This window comes from Chiloscyllium punctatum, chromosome 6, assembly GCF_047496795.1.
Source record: "Chiloscyllium punctatum isolate Juve2018m chromosome 6, sChiPun1.3, whole genome shotgun sequence".
Taxonomy (NCBI): Eukaryota; Metazoa; Chordata; class Chondrichthyes; order Orectolobiformes; family Hemiscylliidae; genus Chiloscyllium; species Chiloscyllium punctatum.
In genome coordinates, this window is record NC_092744.1 from 89,014,639 (window position 1) to 89,040,109 (window position 25,471).

The 25,471-nt window shown below is 43.3% G+C and overlaps 1 protein-coding gene across 1 annotated transcript in view; it reads left to right on the forward strand.

Moving 5' to 3' along the window:
- The window catches only part of ky (kyphoscoliosis peptidase), a 113,236-nt gene that overhangs the window by 69,703 nt on the left and 18,062 nt on the right, over positions 1-25,471 (forward strand). The window contains exon 10 of the mRNA XM_072571712.1: positions 16,165-16,282. Within this exon, the coding sequence (XP_072427813.1) occupies positions 16,165-16,282 (118 nt within the window). The remainder of the gene's footprint in view (positions 1-16,164; positions 16,283-25,471) is intronic.

Sequence of the window (25,471 nt, forward strand, 5' to 3'; positions counted from 1 at the left end):
TATAAAAATCATAAAGATTAGAGGTGCCAGAACTGATACCACTGGTCACTGAGCTCCAGGTTGAATACTTTCCATCTACAACCACACTCTGTCTTCTATGGGACAGCCAATTCTCCATGTTTGATCTTTTTTATATCTTAATTGGTTGGTTTATGTTTGTTGCCTTCCAATCCCTGGAAACTGCCCCAGAATTGGAGCAATTCTGGAAATTCAAAACAAAAGCTCCTGCTGTATCTGCAGTTGCTTCCAGTAACGATCCAGGCCATTAGAATCAAAAGATTGGATTCCATTTATGTCTGCTGTGCTACTTCTTTACTCATACTGATGTTGCTAAGTTACTCATTCTCACTACACATTCTACATTATTTGAATCATAGCTTCATTATAGCACAGAAAGAGGCTATTCAGCCCATCTGTTCCATGTTCATTCTCTATGGAGTTACTCAATCAGTCCCATTTCTGGCATAACTCCAGAGCCCTGGCAATTTAATTGGCTTCTAAAGTCTATCTGTTCAGCCCTAAGCTATTTAATAAGATAATGACAAATCTGATTGTGGCTTCAACTCCACATTCCTGCCTACTCCAAAACCATTTGATTCCCCTGTTAATCAAGAATCTATCTCAGCCCTCAAAATATTCAATGGCTGCACCTCTACTGCACTTTAGAGAAGAGAGCTGCACAAACTCACCACCTTCTAAAAGAAGATATTACTCCTCATCTGAATCTTAAATGGAAACTCCCTTATCTTTAAGCTAAGTCTCTGCTTCCGGTTTCCCCACAAAAGGATACATCCTATCAGCATACACCTTCTCAAGTTTCCTTGGGATCTTATTTATTTCAACAAGGTCAACTCTATTTTTCTAAACATTAATGGAAACAGGTCCAGCCTGTCCAATCATCCCTCCTGAAGTGATCCTTTCATCTCAGAGACTAGCCAAGTAAACTCTCTCCTAATGCATTGAATCTATTTCTTAAATATGAACCTCAAACTGTATGCAGTATTTTAGTTGTGATCTCACCAATGCCTTGCATTATTGTAGTAAACCTTCCCCATATTCTATGTCCCTTACAATAATTGACAATATTCCATTTACCTGCCTAATCGCTTGCTGTTCCTGCAATCTAACCTTACCTGATTCATTAAAACATGACTCTCTCCATAAAGATTGAGAATAATGGTCCTGTTATTGTGCTCAATGTCTCTACTTAGGAAGATCAAAATCCCAAATGCTTTGCCAGCTAGTCTATGTGTCTTACCATCTTCAAAGATCACCTTCCAGTGTCTCTGTACCTACACAAACCTTTCATGTCCCTCTGCTAAAATGCACCATTTCACATCAAGAAGATATATTTGGTGTGATAAGCTATCCCAAAGTCCCAAATTATGCAACTTTCAAATAATGTACATAAAGTCTGGGGGGAGAGAATAAAACAACAGAATTGCTTCTGCATTTTAACATTTTGCTTAGCTATGCCAATTTTGAATTCCCAAAAAAAAAGACTTTCTCCCCCATTAACTGAGAATGATGCAAGAGAACCCTGAGCTATCTGAAAAAGGGCAGGATCCCATACTCTTCAGGCCTTGTTTAAGCCCTATTTGACTGGGCTTTGCTGAATCTCAAGGTAAAAACTCGTCCACATCCCGCACCTCCGCCCTCAGACCCCACCCCTCCAACCGTAACAAGGACAGAACGCCCCTAGTGCTCACCTTCCACCCTACAAACCTTCGCATCAACCAAATCATCCGCCGACATTTCCGCCACCTCCAAAAAGACCCCACCACCAGGGATATATTTCCCTCCCCACCCCTTTCCGCCTTCCGCAAAGACCGTTCCCTCTGTGACTACCTGGTCAGGTCCACACCCCCCTACGACCCACCCTCCCATTCTGGCACTTTCCCCTGCCACCGCAGGAACTGTAAAACCTGTGCCCACACCTCCTCCCTCACCTCTATCCAAGGCCCTAAAGGAGCCTTCCACATCCATCAAAGTTTCACCTGCACATCCACCAATATCATTTATTGTATCCGTTGCTCCCGATGTGGTCTCCTCTATATTGGGGAGACTGGGCGCCTCCTAGCAGAGCGCTTTAGGGAACATCTCCGAGACACCCGCACCAATCAACCAAACCGCCCCGTGGCCCAACATTTCAACTCCCCCTCCCACTCTGCCGAGGACATGGAGGTCCTGGGCCTCCTTCACCGCCGCTCCCTCACCACCAGAGGCCTGGAGGAAGAACGCCTCATCTTCCGCCTCGGAACACTTCAACCCCAGGGCATCAATGTGGACTTCAACAGCTTCCTCATTTCTCCTTCCCCCACCTCATCCTAGTTTCAAACTTCCAGCTCAGTTACTGACTCCTTGACCTGTCCGACCTGCCTATCCTCTTTTCCACCTATCCACTCCACCCTCTCCTCCTTAACCTATCACCTTCATCTCCTCCCCCACTCACCCATTGTACTCTATGCTACTCTCTCCCCACCCCCACCCTCCTCTAGCTTATCTCTCCACGCTGCAGGCTCACTGCCTTTATTCCTGATGAAGGGCTTTTGCCCGAAACGTTGATTTCGCTGCTCGTTGGATGCTGCCTGAACTGCTGTGCTCTTCCAGCACCACTAATCCAGTATTTGCTGAATCTCATCCATTCCCCAAAGCTACTGGTGTTTTATTTTATATAGTGCCCCATTAATCTATTCAGGAGTATAGTCCAAAAAGCAGCAGGACAATCTGCGCTGTGGTAGTTGAAGAAACTTGCTAAGCAGTGATGGGAGCAACACTGCTCAGGAGCTCTGAACTGACATGAATCTCCTGGGAGAAATTGGCTTGTCATTGATATATCCCCATCATTGACATTATCTCAATGCTGCTCAATGCTGTCATTCCTTTGGTGCTGGGGAAGAAATTACTTCTAACAACTGACCTTAAAGATTAATGTTAGCAGTGTCAGGTGTCAGTCGTAGACTCCATATACTACAGTGATCCAAATAAGGGAGCAAATAGAAAGTTAGCACATGCTGGGAGAAATGTGGTATTTTATAAAGGTCTAGGTTTGGGAAAGGTCTCAACACTTTCTTTTTCGGTAATTAGTACTTACGTGAAGTGAACGTGAAAAATTTGTTTCTTGTGGTTTCTTAGTCTTCTTGAACCACTGCAGTAGGTAGACCCACAATGCTGTAATGGGGTGGGGGGGGGGGGGGGGGAGGTTCCTGGATTTTCACACTGTGACACTGAAGGAATAGTGACATAGTTCAAGGTCAGAATTGTATTCCTAAACATCTGCAGTGTTGCAGATCACAAGTTTTGACATCTTTCAGTTACAGAGTTAGACATAAGATTTCTTCTGCAGGTAAGCTAATGATGTGTGCATACAGCAATAGGTGAAACATCAACAATCTTCATGACCAAAGACAGTGCATTTATGACCGTGAATCTCTGTTCAGAAAAACATGCTCTACAAGTAGCATGAGCTTCTGCATTGTACTATTTGGAGTTTGATTCATTCATAGAATGTAAGGGTGACTGGCTGGGCCAGCACTTACTGCAAATTCCTAACTGACTGCAAAAAGATGGTGGTAACCTACCTTCTTCAACCACTGCAGTAGATAGATCCACAATGCTGTAATGGAGGGGGTTCCTGGATTTACACTGAAGGAATAGTGGCATAGTTCAAGGTCAGGATTGTATTCCTAAACATCTGCTGCCCTTGTCCTTTTCAGTGTTGCAGATCACAGGATTTAGAAAGTGGTGTCAAAAAGTCTTGGTGAGTTGTAGACAGTTGTCAGTAGTTGACAGAGTCAATGTTTCAGGTTATAGATATCAAATAAACACACTGAACACATTTGGACCTTGAACGTTGCCATGAGAATCACCTGTAGAGATGTCCTTGAGCTGAGATTACTGACCTCCAACAACCACAACCATCTTCGTTTGAGCCAGATGTTATTCTGATCAGCAGAGAATTTTCCTCCTGGTACAGAATGACTCTAGTTTTGTTGGAGTTCCTTGATGTCACAGTTGGTCGAATGCAGCCTTGATGTGAAGCTTTGTCACTCTCACCTCACCTCAGGAATTCAGTTTGTTTGTCCATACTTGTACCAAGGCTGTAATGAGGTCAGGAGCTGAATGGCCCTGGCTAAACCCAAACTGGGCATCACTGAGCAGGTTATTCCTGTGCAGGTGCTGCTTAATAGCACTGCTGATGACACCTTGGGGCTCAGTGGTTAGCACTACTGCATCGCAATGCCAGGGACCCACGTTCGACTCCACTCTCAGATGTCCATCTGTGTGGAGTTTGCACATTCTTCCTGTATCTGCATGGGTTTCTTCCAGATGCTCTGGTTTCCTCCTACAATCCAAGAATTGCAGATTAGGGAGATTGGCCATGCAAAACTGTTTATAGTGTCCAGGGATGTGCAGACTATGTGGATTAACCACGGCAGATGGAGGAGTAGTTCTAGGTGTGACTCGATGGGATGAATGGCTTGCTTCCACACTGTAGGGGTTCCATGATTCCATCACTTTGCTGATGATCAAGAGTAGACTGACGGGGTGGTTATTGGCAGTAGTTGGATTTCTCCTGCTTTTTGTGTATAGGACATACCTGGGCAATCTGTTGGGTAGATGCAAAACCAGCACGTAGCTGTATTGGAGCGATTTGTCTAGGAATGTGACACACACAGATTATTTGGAACTCAAATCTTCACTATTATTGTCAGGATATTGTTGGAGTCTATAGCTATTGTTTTAACCATTTTGTGGTCAGGCCAGGTGAATTGAATTGGGAGGAGGAGGCTGAGGTATATCATTACTTAGTACATCTGACTGAAAATTGTTAGGAATGCTTCAACATTGTCTTTGGCACTGATCCACGATCATTGTAGATTGGAATATTTGTGGAAGCTCTTCCTTGGGGTTAATTTCCTGTTCGTGACAGGATATAGCAGGGCAACAGATACACTCTCTGAGACTAAGTCTGTGATTTCTTACTTCTGTCTTGCAGTCTGACATTAATGTTTATTTTGTAGCTTTACTAGGTTGACACCTCACTTTCAGGTATGCCTGGTGCTGCTCCTGGCATGCCCTCCTGCATTGAACCATTGATCCCCTGGCTTGATGGTAATGGCAGGGTGGGGAGTGAGGTTACAAATTGTCTTGAGGTGCCCTGAAAACTCCTGCAGAGATGTCCTTGAGCTGACATTACTGACCTCCAACAACCACAACCATCTTCCTTTGAGCCAGGTGTTACGTTGACCAGCAGAGAATTTTCCTCCTGGTTCTGTTGCTGTTGGCTATCGAGTTTTGACCTATTGGATTTGTTTGAAGTTTTATGTATCACATGGTAGTGTCACACATGCAATGGAAGGTATCCTTCATGTGAAGATGGGAATTTCACCTCGACACTCATGTCAACACTGTCACGGGAAAATGCACCTTCAACAAGTAGATTACTGTGTATCCAGTAAGTTTTATCGTCTTAATTATTGTCTCACCAATTGTCACAGCTCAGTCTAGTAGAAATATTCAACACCATTTTAGCTGCTTTGATCATAAGTAGTGCAGTTGAGCCAATCTTGGTGATCCCACAGGCAGACTGCATTTTGTATACTTGTACTCTTTCCAACTCGTATTCAATACAGTAGAATACAGATTCATCAGTGGAAAGGGAAGACGTGGTAATCAGCAGGATTGCCCTCTTTAACTTGATGCCATGAGATTTTTTGGGAGTCTGGAGTCAATGTTGAGGACACCCAGGACAACTCACTCCTGCCTATGTACCACTGTGCCTCCACATCTGCTGGGTCTGTCCTCATGGTTGGATAGGTCATATCCAGTTTTGGTGGTGTCTGGGGCATTGTCTGAAAGATATGATCCCATAAATATGACTCTGTCAGGGTGTTGCTTGCCTCATCTATGAGACAGCTCTCCCACTGTTAGTAAGAAGGACTTTGGATTGGGTGTGCTGTTCTCTCTGAATAATTACCCTGATGTTGAGTGGCCTGTCTGCTCTTATTCTCATTTTGTGTGTCACAACATGATCTCATTGAATGCTGGGCAAACTCAAGGGGCAAAATGATGTTGCTTCTGCTCCTGAGTAGTGGTTTGGTACATCTGGGTGGTTTGCTGAGTCATATCAGGGGATTGTTATGATTCAACTACATTGCAGTTGATCTGAATTCACATGTTGGCCTGATCAGGTAAGGACAAGCCTGACGTGGAAGCCAGAGTCAGGTGGATTGTCCGTAAAAACATAGGCCACATCCCAGTTTAAAGTTATGAGAGAGAACAAAAGAAACCCCAGTTGATAATTGACTCAGGATGAGTCCCGTTTGGGAGCACATCCACCTCTGAAGGCTGCTATTCCATCAAATCTTCCAAGTCCCACACTGTTCACCAAGAGTTGTTGGAGCTGCAGGCAGACTCTCCCCACCCTTCAATGATCACTGTTGGGTATACAGTATGAGGAATTAGTGTGTGGTGGTGGTTGGGGGAGGGGGTGTTGGCTCAACAATGTACAGGCCACCCAAACCCAGCACTGCTATTGATGAAATACCCATGGTGCTAGGTCAGTGATGGGCACAGCAGCCATCCCTGGGAGTGGAAGGGTACATGGTGAAATCCCACTTAGCAATTGTATGAAGAATATGTAGAATGTTCCTGAGCATTCCTGTGGTAAAGAACTGGTGGAGGTATGGTGAGAGACAGGCAGACTAGAGGAATAGCAGATAATTTATAGATTCAAGAGCCAGACGAATAACAATTGTTTTTACAGTTACGATTAAGATTGCAAATGGCATATTGCTGCATACAAGTTGGAGGTCACAGGCATGGAGATACTTCTGGAGAGGGAGGGAGAGCAGTCAAACATAAAGGGTCATGTTGAAACCAGTGACAAAAAGAGGAAAATGTTTGGGCTCGAGTTTAAGATCTAATTTGAAGAATTAAGTGGTAATAATCCCTAGACTCCTCTGTATCACAGGTTGACGAGGAGAAAATCAGGAACTTCACTGCATGGTGCCAGTTTGATGAAGGAAGGCCTTGTGATCACAGAAACAGTTGAGGAACAGGGAGCAGTTGTACTGCAGGAAGGGTCTTCACTTCAACCGAAATGGCAGCATTGTTTACTTTACGGAGCAGTTAAAGTAGAATGAACCAAGGGTGAACAACATTTAGGTGTGAGGGAGCAAAACAAATAAATCTGTCAAACTGAATCATAAAACTGAACTGAAAAAGTGAAAAGCTATTATCAGGAAGAAAAACAGTTTTTTGGGAGATAATGTCCATGATATAGTACAAAAAGGGATTTTTTGAAAAAAAACAAGATAAAGAATAAGACTCAAGCTGTCAAAAGTGGAGTAAATCTTTGATTCCCTTAGGGGCTAATCGACAAACTGGTGAAGGAAAGTATTAACAATAGTGTCAGAGGAAGGGTTGGATGTGAAGAGAAATATGATGAAGGATTTTCTCATACTAGTTGGCCAAACAGCACATTTAAGAGGGAGGGCAATTAGAAACTAGCAATCCCATTGTAGGTTTAATGTCAGAATTGAAAGGGATATTGAACTTTCAAGGATAAATGTGCCTATCATGAAGGTTCAGAGAAGTGAAAAACAATTTAATTTGAATAAACTTTCTGTAAGGTAATGCATATCAAAAATAAGCAAGAAGTGTGAGAGGACACACTTACAGTGAATATACTGAAGGACAAAGGATGTATAAACGTTTGAAAGAACAGTTGCTAATCACTAACTCATGACTAAGTGGTGAATAGAATCTTGAACAAAAACAATGAATTGATTTTAAAAAATCTGTTTGGACCACAGAATAAATTGTGCCCCATTATACAAGGGGTCTACTATAAATGAACCTTAAAAATGTGAAAAGGAAGATTATGGATCAGAGATGGCAAAGGAGTGACAACTAGTGCAGTGCTCATTTGGAAGTACAGTTCTGACACAATGGACTGAATGGCTTCCTCCTGAACCAGAATGATTGCCTGATTCCATGATTTGATAGAAATCTACAGTGTAGATTACTCAGGAAGATGTCACAGGGGAATCTATCGTGAAGAAGAATGTCATAAGATACTGAAACGATTTCCATCAGTGCAAGGGAAAGAGAATAGTTACTGGGAAATAGAGGTGTTTAAAATTGTGAACGGTTACGACAGAATCAATAGGGAAGCATTTATTTCCTTTGGTTCGCAGTCAGTGATCTGATATCATCAATTTTAAATGCACAGTAAGTAGAGAGTTTGAGGTGAATGTCTTTACACTGATGGATATTGGAACATGGAATGATTCGCCACAAGGAATATGCAGACTACGCTATTTAAGGGAAAACAAGATAATTATTTGAAATAGCAATATTTACCAACAAGACCATAAGATATAAGAGTAGAATTAGGGCATTCATCCCATTGGGTCTGCTCCACCATTCAATCATAGTTGATATGTTTCTCAATCCCATTTTTCTGCCTTCTCTCCGTAACCTTTGCTTTTCTTACAAATCAAGAATCTCTCGCCAATGAGTTCCACAGACTCATCACCCTCTGGCTAAGACATTCCTCCTCATCACATGACCAAAACGTCATCACTCAGAGGCTGTGCCTAGTCTCTCCTACTGGAGGAAGCATCTTCACCACATCCACTCTATCCAGGCCTCTGAGTTATATGTGCGTTTCAATCAGATCCCCCAACTCCATCAAGTACAGACCCAAAGTCCTTAACTGCTCTTTGTATGACAAGCCCTCCATCCATTGAATCGTTCTGGCAAACTTCCTGTGGACCCCTCCAACACCAGCACATCCTTCGTTAGATACAGGGCCCAAAACTACTCTCAATATTCCAATATTCGATCACTTGTTTCATATTTGAATATAAATGTGTGATCTAATAAAAGATGATAAAACAGTTACATTTCATCAATTGTAAAAATGTCACGTAGCACATATTCATTCAGGCTGTGAACAATACTATTCTTCAGCCATTCATGTTGTTACTGCTCTAACTGCCACACCCTCTCAGTGGGTTACTGATTCATAGAAATGTACAGCATGGAAACAGACCCTTCGGTCCAACTCGTCCATGCCGACCAGATATCACAACCCAATCTAGTCCCACCTGCCAGCATCTGGCCCATATCCCTCCAAACCTTTTCTATTCATATACCCATCCAAATATCTCTTAAATGTTGCAATTGTACCAGCGTCCACCACTTCCTCTGACAGTTCATTCCATACATGCACCACCCTCTGTGTGAAAAAGTTGACCCTTGGGTCTCTTTTATATCTTTCCCCTCTCACCCTAAACCTATGCCCTCTAGTTCTGGACTCCCCCACCCTAGGGAAAAGACTTTGTCTATTTATCCTATCCATGCCCCTCATAATTTTGTAAACCTCTATAAGCCTTTGATGCTCCAGGGAAAACAGCCCCAGCCTGTTCAACCTCTCCCTATAGCTCAAATCCTCCAACTCTGACAACATACTTGTCAATCTTTTCTGAACCCTTTCAAGTTTCACAACATCTTTCCAATAGAAAGGAGACCAGAATTGCCTGCAATATTCCAACAGTGGCCTAACCAATGTCTTCTATAGCCACTAAATGACCTCCCAACTCCTGTACTCCATACTCTGCCCAATAAAGGAAAGCGTACCAAACGCCTTCTTCACTATCCTATCTACCTGCAACTCCACTTTCAAGGAGCTATGAACCTGCACTCCAAGGTCTCTTTGTTTAGCAACACTCCCTAGGACCTTACCATTAAGTGTATAAGTCCTGCTAAGATTTGTTTTCCCAAAATGCAGCACCTCACATTTATCTAAATTAAACTCCAGCTGCCACTTCTCAGCCCATTGGCCCATCTGGTCCAGATCCTATTGTAATCTGAGGTAACCCTCTTCGCTGTCATCTGCAAACTTACTAACTGTACCTGTTATGTTCCCATTCAAATAATTTACATAAATGATGAAAAGCAGTGGGCCCAGCACCAATCCTTGTGGCACTCCACTGGTCACAGGCCTCCAGTCTGAAAAAGAATCTTCCACCGCCCTCCTCTGTCTTCTACCTTTGAGCCAGTTCTGTATTCAAATGGCGAGTTCTCCTTTTCTTCCATGAGATCTAACCTTGCTCACCAGTCTCCCATGTGGAACCTTGTCAAATACCTCACTGAAGTCCATACAGGTCACATCTACCGCTCTGCCCACGTCAATCCTCTTTGTTACTTCTTCAAAAACCTCAATCAAGTTTGTGAGACATGATTTCCTATGCACAAAGCCATGTTGACTATTCCTAATCAGTCCTTGCCTTTTCCAATACATGTACATCCTGTCCCTCAGGACTCCCCCCAACAACTTGCCCATCACTGATGTCAGGCTTACTGGCCCATAGTTCCCTGGCTTGTCCTTACCACCCATCTTAGACAGTGGCACCACATTAGCCAACCTTCAATCTTCCAGCACCTCACCTGTGACTATCGATGATACAAATATCTCAGTAAGAGGCCCCACAATCACTACCCTAGCTTCCCACAGAGTTCTAGAGTACACCTGATCAGGTCCTGGTGATTTATCCACTTTTATTCATTTCAAGACATCCAGCACGTCCTCCTCTGTAGTATGGACATTTTTCAAGGTGTCACCATCTATTTCCCTACAGTCTATATCTTCCATGTCCTTTTCCACAGTAAACACTGATGCAAAATACTCATTTAGTATCTCCCCCACTTTCTGTGGCTCCATACAAAGGCTGTCCTGCTGATCTTTGAGGGGCCCTATTATTTCCCTTGTTACCCTTTTGTCCTTAATATATTTGTCAAGACCCTTTGGATTCTCCTTAATTCTATTTGCCAAAGCTATCTCATCTCCCCTTTTTGCCCTCCTGATTTCTCTTTTAAATGCCTCCTACTGCCTTTGTAGTTTTCTAAGGTTTCATTCAATCTATCTTGTCTATACCTGGCATATGCTTCCTTTTTCTTAAGCATATCCTCAATTTCTTTAGTCATTCAGCATTCCCTATACCTACCAGCCTTTCCTTTCACCCTAACAGGAATATACTGTCCCTGGACTCTCATTACCTCATTTCTGAAGGCTTCCCATTTTCCAGCCATCCCTTTACCTGTAAACATCTGTGCCCAATCAGCTTTTGAAAGTTCTTACCTAATACCGTCAAAATTGCCCTTCCTCTAATTTATAACTTCAACTTTTAGATCTGGTCTATCCTTTTCCATCACTAGTTTAAAACTAATAGAATTATGGTCATTGGCCCCAAAGTGCTCCCCCACTGATACCTTAGTCACCTGCCTTATTTCCCAAGAGTAGGTCAAGTTTTGCACCTTCTCTAGTGGGTACATCCACATACTGAATCAGAAAATTGTCTTGTACGCACTTAACAAATTTCTCTTCATCTAAACCTTTAACACTATGGCAGTCCCAGTCTATGTTTGGAAAGTTAATATCCCCTACCATAACCACCCTATTATGCTTACAGATAGCTGAGATGTCCATACAAATTTGTTATTCAATTTCTCTCTGACTGTTCGAGGGTCTATAATACAATCCCAATAAGGTGATCATCCCTTTATTATTTCTCAGTTCCACCCAAATAACCTCCCTGGATGCATTTCCAGGAATATTCTCCCTAAGTGCAGCTGCAATGCTATCCCTTATCAAAAATGCCACTCCCCCTTCTCTTTTGCCTCCCTTTCTGTCCTTCCTGTAGCATTTGGAATCTTTCCTCACTATCTCCCTGGGTCTCTACACCACCACCACCTCCCCCCCACCTCACCATCTTACCAGTTTAAATCCTCCCAAGCAGCTCTAGCAAATCTCCCTGCCAGTTTATTAGTCCCGTCCTTCTTGTACAGTTCACTTCTACCATAAAAAAGCTTCCAATGATCCAAAAATGTGAATCCTTCTCCCATACACCAGCTCCTCAGCCATCCTCCTTCACCTGCTCTATCCTCCTATTCCTGCCCTCACCCTCTTGTAGCACTGCGAGCAAACCACACATTACTACTCTCGAGGACCTCCTTTTTAAATTCCTGCCTAACTCTCTGTAATCTCCCTTCAGAATCTCAACCTTTTCCCTTCCTATGTTGTTGGTTCCAATGTGTTGAGAACATTCTGCACCCTCTCTGAGACATCCTTGATCCTGACACCAGGGAAGCAACACACCATTCTGATTTTTCGCTGCTGACCACAGAAACGTCTGTCTGTACCTCAGGCTGGAGAGTGCCCTAACACAATTGATCGCTTGGAACCTGACGTACCTCTCAAAACATTAGAGCCAGTCTCAATACCAGAAACATGGCTTTTTGTGCTACGTACCCCTGAGTGTCCACATTTTCCAAAACAGCATACTTGTTTGAAATGGGGATAGCCACAGAAGATTCCTGCATTACCTGCCAACTGCTCTTACCTTTCCTGGAGTTAACCCATCTATGTGACTGTATCTGAGAATTTCCCCCCCTTCCCATAATTGCCATCCATCATATCCCCATGCTCTTGTAAATTCCTCATTGCCTCTATCTGCCTCTCCAAACAATGCACTCGATCTGATAGGATTCACAACCAATGGCATTTATTGCAGATATAATCCTCAGTAATCCATAAACTCTCCGTAAACTCCCATATCTGACAAGAAGAGCGTGTTCCGCTACTAAAGGCCATTTTTGCTTCTTTCAATCTACAGACCCAGAAAATAGTACTGTCTTATTCCTCTACAAAACACTGCTCCAGGTTAAATTAATACTTATGACATATATATTTAAAGTTTAATCAAGAGACATAGCTCAATAAAACATGTAATCAAGAAAGAACCCACTCTACTCACTGCTGCAGACTTATTTTAAGGCCGCGCTTAAAATCCACTCATCTGCTTCTGTGCTGTGACCTCTCCAAATAGGTTCCTCCAAGATCAGTTGTGAATTTCACTGTTTTTAATTTTCCCAGATGCACTCTGGTATTCAGCAATACATGAATTCAACAGCAAAGGCAGTAACTGCTAACTTTCAGTTAGCAATGTGGGTTTCTTCCTCTCTCTCTCTCTCTCTCTCTCTCTCTCTCTCTCTCTCTCTCTCTCTCTCTCTCTCTCCTGCACTGACCTCACCATGTGCTTCCTTTGTCTGTTCCTCTCCCTTTTAAACTGCTGTTGTTTTGACTTTTTTTTTTCAAAGTTCCAAAACAATGCAACCGCATATAAAACAGTAATTGCTGCTCATGGAATTTGAGGAAATCACCTCCAGCACCTAAAATACATCAAAAAGGAGCAGCTGTTACAGCCAGAAATTTTTCCTGTTCTCTATCTTTGATTACCCTATCGGAAGGATGTTGTGAAACTTGAAAGGGCTCAGAAAAGATTTGCAAGCATATTGCCAGTGTTGGAGGATTTGAGCTATAGAGAGAGGCTGAATAGACTGGGACTGTTTTCTCTGGAGGGTTGAAGGCTGAGGGTGACCTTATAGAGATTTATAACATCATGAGGGGCTTGGATAGGATTAATAGACAAAGTCTTTTTCCTGGGGTGGGGGAGTAAGAATAAGAGGGCATAGGTTTAGGCTGAGAGAGGAAAGATATAAAGGAGACTTAAGGGACAACTTTTTCATGCAGAGGATGGTGTGTGTATGTAGTGAGCTGCCAGAGGAAGTGGTGGAGGCTGGTACAATTATAACATTTAAAAGACATCTGGATGGGTACATGAATAGGGAGAGTTCAGAGGGATATGATCCAAGTGTTGGCAAATGGGACTAGATTAGGTTGGGATATCTGGTTGGCATGGACGAGTTGGACTGAAGGGTCTGTTTCCATGCTGTACAGCTCTATGACTCTTGTTAGTTCCATGCCCCCTACCGACCCACCCTGCTCTCCCAGCACCTTCCTCTGCTGCTGCAAGAATTGCAAAACCTGTGCTCACACCTCCCCCCTCACCTCCGTCCTAGGCCCCAAAGTATCCTTCCACATCCAAACTTACCTGTACTTCCACACACGTCATCTACTATGTCTGTTGCTTCCAATGTGGTCTCCTCTACATTGGAGAGACAGGATGCCAACTTGCAGAACGTTTCAAGGAACATCTCTGGAACATTCGCACTAAACAATCCCACCACCTTGTGGCCAAACACTTTAATCCACCTCCCACTCTGCTAAGGACGTGCAAGCCCTGGGCCTCCTCCGCCGCCAAACCCTAACCACCCGACACCAGGAAGAAGAATGTCTCATCTTCCGCCTTGGGACACTCCAGCCACAAAAGATCAATGTGGATTTCACCAGGTTCCTTAATTCCACTCCCCCACCTTATCCCAGATCCAACCTTCCAACTTGGCACTGCCCTCTTGAACTGTCCTACCTATCCATCTTTCTTCCCACTTATCCGTTTCACCCTCCTGTCCAACCTATCACCTTCAGCCCCACCTTCATCTACCTATTGCATTTCCAGCTACGTTCCCCAGCCCCACCCCCCTCCCATTTGTGTTTCAGCCCCCTTGGGCCACAATTTTCATTCCTGATGAAGGGCTTATGCTCGAAACGTCTATTCTCCTGCTCCTTGGATGCTGCCTGACCGGCTGTGCCTTTCCAGCTCCCCACTCTATGACACTGATCTCCAGCATCTGGAGTCCTCACTTTCTCCTGAATACATTCAGTCTTTTTCCCAGAGTTGGGGAATCGAAGACTAGAGGGCATCAGTTTAAGATAAGAGGGCAAAGAATCAAAAGGAACCTGAGGGGCAACGTTTTTACACAGAGGGTGATACGTATATGGAATGAACTGCCAGTGAAAGTGGTTGAGGTGGATACATTAACAACATTTAAAAGGTATTTGGACAAATACATGAACAGGAGGAGAAAGTGATGACTGCAGATGCTGGAGATCAGAGCTGAAAATGTGTTGCTGGAAAAGCGCAGCAGGTCAGGCAGCATCAAAGGAGCAGGAGAATCGACGTTTCAGGCATAAGCCCTTCTTCAAGAAGGCCTGAAGAAGGGCTTATGCCCGAAACGTTAATTCTCCTGTTCCTTGGATGCTGCCTGACCTGCTGCGCTTTTCCAGCAACACATTTTCAGCTCAAATACATGAATCAGAAAGTTTTAGAAGAATATGGGCCCAGTGCAGAGAAATGGGGTTAACATGGATGGAAATTTTGCTTGGCAGAGACAAGTTTGGGCCAAAGGGCCTTGTCTCCATGCAGTAGGAAAAAGAAAGATGAATGTAGTTTATTGCAGGAGAATATCTGTTCTGTCAGAATTATGTCCTTGCATCATACTTAAAAAGAAATTAAACACAGGTTTTCTACCTTTTAGAGGTGGTTGATTTAACAAAGTCACCTATCCAACTATAACTTTTAAAGATCCTTGAAATAGCACTTCAAGCAAATACAAAGTTACGTTTGTAACCTGCAGACAGGGGGGCAATGAAATTTTCACCTCTCCCAATTAGATTAGACTCTCCCTACAGTATGGAAACAGGCCATTTGTCCCAACAAGTCCACACCGACTCTTTGAAGACCCATTCCCCTACTTTATATTTACCCCTGACTCATGCACCTAACACGATGGGCAATTTAGCATGGCCAATTCACCTGGCCTGCACATCTTTGGACTGTGGGAGGAAACCATGCAGACACTGGGTGAATGTGCAAACTCCACACAGGCAGTTACCCAAGGCTGGAATCGAACCTGGGTCCCTGGCGCTGTGAAGTGCTAACCAGTGAGCCACCATGGAGTAATTAAGTTTATTTTTAAATGGACATGCCTTTACCTTCACAAAATCTGTTGTGTCTATCAACACCAAAATGTCTACACATCAAAAGTAATTTGTACAAAGTCCTTTTCAAAACCTCTCAAAGGTTTGATAAGTGCTATAAAATTTATTGTCTTTCATAATTCAAAAGCGTAGTTTAAACTTCCATAAGTCATTTATATGTGTATTGCTTATAAGCTGCCATCACCTGAGATTTAATTCTGTGTTTGACAGTTTATTATCTAACTTTCTCTTTCACTGTATGCCTTCCTGTAATAGTAACAAGTGAGCTTTCTACAGGTGGCAATGCTCTAGGTGCTCCTGAGTGTAACTTTTTCAGATTTCTGTGGAACATTAAAGAAACAAACAATTCTAATACCATATATTCCTTGTTAAAATTGGAAGTGGTTGTAGCCAATTCTTTAATATCTTTGCAGAATATGACGTGAAGGGATTTCACAACAAGGACACAAAGCAGAATAGCCCTAATGATGTATTGAAGTCTGGAAAAGCAGTGTGTGCTGGATATTCAGGTCTCTTTTGTGAAATGTGCAGGTAATTTTGTTTCATTTCTACCTTTACTCTCTTTTCCCACACTACTCTTTTTTTCTCTCTATCTCTTTGCAAATTTGAAATTTATATGGACTTTTCTCAACGTGCTGAGGTTGTAGAACATGGTCATCCTTTCTACAATACACCATTTCATCTGCAGTTTTCAGTGGTCAGAACAAAGCTCAGGCACCATGGCTGGTTAATTCTTCAATTCCATTGTTGTTACAGCACTAGGTAATAAATTATTTACTGTCTGACCTTCTTTGAATTTTGCCACACAACAGAAACGTAGGAAAGAGAGGCAGGAGGAGGCCATTCTGCCCATCAAACCTGCTGAATCGATTAGATTAGATTCCCTACAGTGTGGAAACAGGCCCTTCGGCCCAACAAGTCCACACCGACCCTCCAAAGAGTAACCCACCCAGACCCATTTCCCTTTGACCAATGCAACTAACACTATGGGAAACTTAGCAGGGCCAATTCACCTAACCTGCACATCTTTGGACTGTGGGAGGAAACTGGAGCATGTAGAGGAAACCCACGCAGACACAGGGAGAATTCGCAAACTCCACACAGACAATCACCTGAGACTGGAATCGAACTTGGGTCCCTGGCACTGTGAGGCAGCAGTGCTAGACACTGAGCCACCATGCCACCATCAGCCTGAATCAAAAAGCTGAGTGAATGTGATATGCAAAGATTATAATCTCTGACATGATGACATTCCTTTAAGCATTGCACTGTAGCCTTCACCACATGCTCAGGTCCTGGATTGGATTTTCTAGACTCAGTGTCAGCAAAAAGTGTCATTAATTAAGCCAAGCTCTGGCTTTTCAATGGTGATGGAGGATTGTTTTTCAGACTGGAAGCCTGGGACTAGTGGAGTGCCACAAGGATCAGTGCTGGGTCCTCTACTTTTCGTCATGTATATAAATGATTTGGATGCGAGCATAAGAGGTACAGTTAGTATGTTTGCAGATGACACCAAAATTGGAGATGTAGTGTATAGCGAAGTGGGTTACCTCAGATTACAACAGGATCTGGACAAGATGGGTCAATGGGCTGAGAAGTGGCAGATGGAGTTTAAATCAGATAATTGCGAGGTGCTGCATTTTGGGAAAGCAAATCTTAGCAGGACTTATACACTTAATGGTAAGGTCCTAGAGAGTGTGGTTGAACAAAGAGACCTTGGAGTGGAGGTTCATAGCTCCTTGAAAGTGGAATCACAGGTTGATAGGATAGTGAAGAAGGTGTTTGATATGCTTTCCTTTTATTAGTCAGAGTTTTGAGTACAGGAGTTGGGAGGTCATGTTGCAGCTGTACAGGACATTGGTTAGGCCACTGTTGGAATATTGCACGCAATTCTGGTCTCCTTCCTATTGGAAAGATGTTGTGAAACTTGAAAGGGTTCAGAAAAGATTGACAAAGATGTTGCCAGGGTTGGAGGATTTGAGCTATAGGGAGAGGCTGAGCTGCCAGAGGAATTAGTGGAGGCTGGTAAATTGCAACATTTAAAAGACATTTGGATGGGTATATGAATGTGAAGGATTTGGAGGGATATGTGCCAGGTGCTGGCAGGTAGGACTAGATTGGGTTGGGATATCTGGTCGGCATGGACGGGTTGGACTGAAGGGTCTGTTTCCATGCTATACATCTCTATGACTCTATCAGGAGGATGTAAAAGTTACAGAGCGGAAGTCACAACAAGCCCTGATACTTACCTCTCTCTTGTGCAGTATCAGTGGGAATAGGATTCAATCATATGATCTGAAAATACAGCCCTGAAGAATTTTCACCTTTATTAGTGAGGATTGCTGGCAACCAATTTCAACTTCCTTCACACTGGGGTAATTCATGTTCCAACTACGGCAAAACATTATTTACCTTTCCTTGGTCAGTCTCTTTCTCATTGCCATGTCTTCAAAGTTCTTGAGAAGATTTGTAGCTCAGGTTGTGGATGAGGCTGTTGACTTTCTCACTGAGCTGGTAAGGTTATTTGCAGACTTTTTGTCACCATACTAAGTAAACTCATCAGTGCACCTCCAGAGAAGTGTTGGTGTTCTGTTCTGCTTGCTAATGTGTCCCAGTTTGCTGAGCTGGATGGTCCATTTCCAGTGTCATTTCTTAGTGGTTAGTGTAAGAGGTCTAACTCTACATGTTTGTTAATGGAGTTCTGGGTTGATTGCCAGGCCTCTAAGGAATTCTCAAGCATGTCTTTGGTAGGCTTGTCCTAGGATGGATATGTTATCCCAGTTGAATTTGTGTCCTTCTTTGTCAGTGTGTGGACACAATTGATAGTTGATCATGTCTCTTGGTGGTTAATTGGTGTTCATGTACCCTGATGGCTAGTGTTCATCTGGTTCGCCCTATGTAATGTTTGTGGCAGTCTTTACATGGACTCACAGAGGAAACCCAAAATTCCAGCAGTTGATATCCCCACCGCTAAGCAAAATGAGTGAATGGAACACCCTTAACACAGGAGTGCCCTAGAAGGGCTCAGGAAAGACAAGAACATTGTAATCCAACTGGTGCACAAAGGATGCAAGGCTATCATAATAAACAGGGCACAATACATTGAGAAAGCAAACACACTACTAGCACATCTGTCCTTCACAATCCACTTCATCTTCAATGGTTAGGTATATAGGCAAATCAACAGAACACCCATGGGATCACCAATATCAAGATTAATAGTGGAAGATGTAATGCAAAGACTACAATAGACAACCCTTCCCACTATCCTCCCTGAACTTAGAGGATCCTCTCTGTCATTACCAAACATGCTCAACTAGAAGAAACCCATAAACTCATAAACAAGACCCTCACTGATGTAAAATTCACCAAAGAAGAAAAGAACAACAACCAACTTCCCCTCCTGGACTTGATGATCGAGTGCAAGGCCACTGGTGACCTCGAGACCAATGCACACAGGAAGGCCACCTATACACATCAAGTACTCAACTACAACAGCAGCCATCCCAACACCCACAAACGAAGCTACATCAGAACATTGTTCAAGTGAGCCATAACACTCTGCACCCTGGAGCTGTGCAAAGCTGAAGAAGAACATCTATACAGTATCTTCAAAAACAACACTTACCCAAAATGTCTGTCAGTACCTACACAACAGGAAGACGCAACATGTATGGAAACACTGGTCATCTTGTCATACTTCAAGGATATATTGGAAATGGCCACCACTACTCTGATCCCTAGGTATCGTGGTAGCCCACAAACCAACAACTACACTGACAGCTATTGATGAGTACACAGATCCCAAACCCACAACTAATAGAACCAACATTATATAGAAATACCATGTAAATACTGCCACAAAGGGCAAACTGGAGGAAAACTAACCATCAGGGTACACAAACACCAGCTAGCCAGCAAGAGACACACTCAACTATCATTTGTGCCCATACGCATAGACAAAGGACACCAATTCGGCTGGGACAATGAATCCATCCTCGGACAAGCCAAACAAAAATGTGCATGGGAATTGCTGGAGGTGTGGCACTCAACCTGGAAGTCCATCAACAAACATGTAGAGTTAGGCCCCATATACCAACCACGAAGAAACAAAACCAGAAACAATACCACCCACTCAGCAAACCAGGCCACTTAATTTGCAATTGGGCCAGAACACCCACACTTCACTGGTGAGTAATGATGTTACTTTGTACATAACATTTACAAACAAACTTACCAGCTCAGTGAGAAAGTCAACAACTTCATGTCTTCAAAGTTCAACCTGCATTTATCAACTGTCTTACAAAATTCATTTTGAATCTTTGAAACTTGACAGCTCCAATCTTGAGTGTCAAGATTCTACAAACGCACATTTTTCTTCACTCCTTCACTGTTACACCATTGGTCCACCTGCTTGCCTCACTGTTCACCGTTAGAAATCCCCTTTATGAAGATACAAGGTCCTGTTGGCATTGATTAAGTCAGAGGGGGAAATACTAGTTTGTATTTTAAAAGCAACAAGATTAAGGGAGGAATGAGAGACTGTGCAAGGTGAAACAGTGCCCAGTCAGGCTGGGCAATATGTCTTAATATCGATGCAATGAATAAAAGGGACGTAGGTGGAAAGAACTGCACATATTGTGACTTGGTGGGAATTCATCGATTCAATAAAACATACAGTCAAAAAGCCAGAATTTCATACAGCACAGAATAGGCCCTTTGGCCCATTGAGTCAGCACTGACAATAACTACTATTAAAGGCACGCAAATCCCAATTTCCTGCATTGTCCCCATATTCTTGAATGTTATATTTCAAGTGCTCATCCATATATTTTTTAAAAGCTGTAGGTTTTTGGCATCCACTACCTTCCCAGACAATCTGTACCAGATTCCTACCACCACCACCCCACCTACAACCGAGTGAAAAGACTTCTTTTATCTGAAATATCCTCTGAATCTCTTGTCTCTGACCCCAAAATTGTGCCTTCTCATGTTTGACCCCTCAATCATGGGGCCATCAGCTCTCTATTCACCCTGTCTAAATACCTCATAATCTTATACATTGCAATCATTTCCCCCTAAGCCTCTTCTAATCTAAAGAAAACAATCCAAGCCTGTCTAGTCTCTCCTTATCGCTCAAATGAGCTAGGCAATGGCCTAGTGGTATTAATCCAAAGACCCAGATAATGTCTGGAGAATCGAGTTTAAATCCTGCCATGGCAGATGGTGGAATTTGTTTTCAATAAAATCTGGAATTAAGAGTCAAATGATAACTATGAAGCCATGTACATTGCTGGAAAAGCCCATCCTGTTCACTGCCCTTTAGAGAGGAAACTATCATTCTTACCTGGTCTGGCTTACATGTGACTCCAGTCCCACAACAATGTGGTTGACTCTTAACAGTTCCCTGGGATGGGCAATAAACACAGGCCTAGCCAGCAGGCCCTCATCCAAGGAATTAATTTTGAAAAAATTCTCCATCCCAGGGAACATGCTATTGAATCTCCTTTGTACCCCTTCAAGTGCTATCACATCCTTCTTGTAGTGAGGTGACCAGAATTGCACACAGTATTCCATGCCAACATGTCAACAAAAACTATGAGCATAACAAATGGGAAAAGTAATAGGCCATTCAGCCCCTCAAGGCAGCTACAATAAATTTATTGATGAATTTTAACATTAACTGCAACAATCCCAGGTACATTGATCCCCTTAATATCAAATAAACTGTCAGTCTCTGTCTGGAAAATGGATAATGAGTGAGCATGTTTAGGACCAACATCAGACACACGAGTCCTGGAGGGAGTGCTGTGTTGCCAGTGCTGCTGTCTGTTAAATCAATGCCTTGTCTACTGTCTCAAAAAGATTCCAAGACATAGTTCAAACAGCAAAGAAAGCAAATCATTTGTTCCATTTATTTTACTTTTGTTGTGGAATCCTGTTATGCAAGAGTTTCCTGTTGCACCACCCCACAATAACCCTTCAACACGAATGACATGTATGTATTTAGAGTTATAGAGTCATAGAGATGTATGGCATGGAAACAGATCCTTCAGTCCAACCCGACCATGCTGACCAGATATCCCAATCCAATCTAGTCTCATTTGCCTGCACTTGGCCCGTATCCCTCCAAACCCTTCCTCTTCATATACCCATCAAGATGTCTTTTAAATGCTGCAATTGTACTATCCTTCACCACCTCCTCTGGCAGCTCATTCCATACCTGCACCATCCTCTCCGTGAAGCAGCTGTCCTTTAGTTCCCTTTTTTATCTAATCCCTCTCATCCTAACCTATGCCGTATAGTTCTGGACTCCCCCACACCAAAGAAAATACTTTGTCTATTTACCCTATCCATGCCCCTCATGATTTTATAAACCTCTATCAGGTCACCCCTCAGCCTTTGACGCTCCAGGGAAAACAGCCACAGCCTGTTCAACCTCTCCCTATAGCTCAAATCCTCCAACCCTGGCAACATTCTTGTAAATTTATTCTGAACCCTCTCAAGTTTCACAACATCCTTGTGATAGGAAGGGAACTAGAACTGCACGCAATATTCCAAAATTGGCATAACCAACGTCCTGTACAGGTGCAAGATGACCACCCAACTCCGATACTCAATGGTCTAACCAATAAAGGAAAGCATACCAAACGCTGCCTTCACTATCCTATCTACCTACAACTCTACTTTCAAGGAGCTATGAACCTGCACTCCAAGGTCTCTTTGTTCAGCCACACTCCCTAGGACCTTACCATTAAATGTATAAGTCCTTCTAAGATTTGATTTCCCAAAATGCAGCACCTCACATTTATCTGAATTAAACTCCATCTGCCACTTCTCAGCCCAATGGTCCATCTGATCAAGAGCCCATTGTAATCTGAGGTAACCTACTTGGCCTACCACTACCCCTCCAATTTTGGTGTCATCTGTAAACTTACTAACTATACCTCCTATGTTCATATAGAAATCATTTATATAAATGATGAAAAGCAGTGGACCCAACACAGATCCTTATGGCACTCCACTGGTCACAGGCCTCCTGTCTGAAAAACAACCCTCCACCACCACCCTCTGTCTTCTATCTTTGAGCCAGTTCGATATCCAAATGGTGAGATTTCCCTGTCTTCCATGAGATCTAATCTTGCTTCCCCAGTCTCCCATGGGGAATCTTGTTGAATTCCTTACTGAAGTACTGGTGCTATGATGTTGTGGCCATAACAGAGACATGGGTTTCTCAGGGGCAGGAATGGTTGCTGGATGTTCCAGGGTTTAGAACATTTAAAAAGAATAGGGAGGGGGGAAAAAGAGGAGGGGGTGTAGCACTACTAATCAGAGAGGGAATCACAGCTACAGAAGCTTCCATTGTCAAGGAAGATCTGCCTACTGAGTCAGTGTGCGTGGAAATTAGGAACAGTAAGGGAGCAGTCACCTCTTTAGGGGTTTACTACAGGCCCCCCAATAGCAGCAGGTAGATGGAAGAAAGCATAAGTCGGCAGATCTTGGAAAGTGTGGATGTAGTAGGGTTGTTGTAATGGGTGACTTTAACTTTCCCAATACTGATTGGAACCTCCTTCGAGCAGAAGATTTGAATGGAGCTGTTTTTGTAAGGTGTGTTCAGGAGGGTTTCCTAATTCAGTACGTTGACAGGCGACGAGGGGAGAGGCCATTCTAGACTTGGTGCTCGGCAATGAGCCGGGGCAGGTATCAGATCTTGTGGTGGGAGAGCATTTTGGTGATAGTGACCACAACTGCCTCACATTCTACATAGCTATGGAGAAGGAGAGGATTAGGCAAAATGGGAGGATATTTAATTAGGGAAGAGGAAACTATGATGCGATTGGACATGAGTTAGGAAGCATGGACTGGAAGAAATTGTTCCATGGTAAAGGCACTATAGACATGGAGACTGTTTAAGGAACAGTTGTTGCAAGTGATGAATAAATATGTCCCTCTGAGACAGGCAAGAAGGAGTAAGATAAAGGAACTTTGGATGACGAGAGCAGTGGAGCTTCTCGTCAAAAGGAAGAAGGTAGATTACATAAGGTGGAGGAAGCTAGGGTCAAGCCCTCTAGAGGATTACGGGCAGGCGAGGAAGGAGCTCAAAAATGGTCTCAAGAGAGCCAGGAGGGGGCATGAGAAAGGCTTGGCAGAACGGATTAGGGAGAACACAAAGGCATTTTACACTTATGTGAGGAATAAGAGAATGATCAAAGAAAGAGTAGGGCCGATCAGGGATAGCATAGGCAACTTGTGTGTGGAGTCTGAGGAAGTAGGGGAAGCCCTCAATGAGTTTTTTGCTTCTGTCTTTACGAAAGAAATGAATTTTGTAGTGAATGAAACCTTTGAAGACCAGGTGTATATGCTGAAATGGATAGAGATAGAGGAAGCTGATGTGCTGAAAATTTTATCAAACATTAAGATTGACAAGTCGCCAGGCCCGGACCAGATTTGTCCTCGGCTGCTTTGGGAAATGAGAAATACAATTGCTTCGCCACTTGCGAAGATCTTTTCATCCTCGCTCTCCACTGGAGTCATACCTGAGGACTGGAGAGAGGCAAATGTAATTCCTCTCTTCAAGAAAGGAAATAGGGAAATCCCCGGCAATTACAGACCAGTAAGTCTCACGTCTGTCGTATGCAAGGTGTTAGAATGGATTCTGAGGGATAGGATTTATGACCATCTGGAAAAGCATGGCTTGATTAAATGCAGTCAACACGGCTTTGTGAGGGGCAGGTCATGCCTCACAAACCTTATCGAGTTCTTTGAGGATGTGACTAGAAACGTTGATGAGGGTCGAGCTGTGGATGTGGTGCATATGGACTTTAGCAAGGCATTTGATAAGGTTCTCCATGGTAGGCTCATTCACAAGGTCAGGAGGAATGGGATACAGGGGAACTTAGCTGTCTGGATACAGAATTGGCTGGCCAACAGAAGACAGCGAGTGGTAGTAGAAGGAAAATATTCTGCCTGGAAGTCTGTGGTGAGTGGTGTTCCACAGGCCTCTGTCCTTGGGCCTCTACTGTTTGTAATTTTTATTAATGACTTGGATGAGGGGATTGAAGGATGGGTCAACAAGTTTGCAGATGACACAAAGGTTGGAGGTGTCGTTGACAGTATAGAGGGCTGTTGTAGGCTGCAGCAGGACATTGACAGGATGCAGAGATAGGCTGAGAGGTGGCAGATGGAGTTCAACCTGGATAAATGCGAGGTGATGCATTTTGGAAGGTCGAACTTGAAAGCTGAGTACAGGATTAAGGATAGGATTCTTGGCAGTGTGGAGGAACAGAGGGATCTTGGTATGCAGGTACATAGATCCCTTAAAATGGCCACCCAAGTGGACAGGGTTGTTAAGAAAGCATATGGTGTTTTGGCTTTCATTAACAGGGGTATTGAGTTTAAGAGTCATGAGATCTTGTTGCAGCTCTATAAAACTTCGGTTAGACCGTACTTGGAATACTGCGTCCAGTTCTGGTCGCCCTACTATAGGAAAGATGTGGATGCTTTGGAGAAGGTTCAGAGGAGGTTTACCAGGATGCTGCCTGGACTGGAGGGCTTATCTTACGAAGAGAGGTTGACTGAGCTCGGACTTTTTTCATTGGAGAAAAGGAGGAAAAGAGGTGACCTAATTGAGGTATACAAGGTAATGAGAGGCATAAATAGAGTCGATAGCCTGAGACTATTTCCCAGGGCAGAAATGACTAACACAAGGGGTCATAGTTT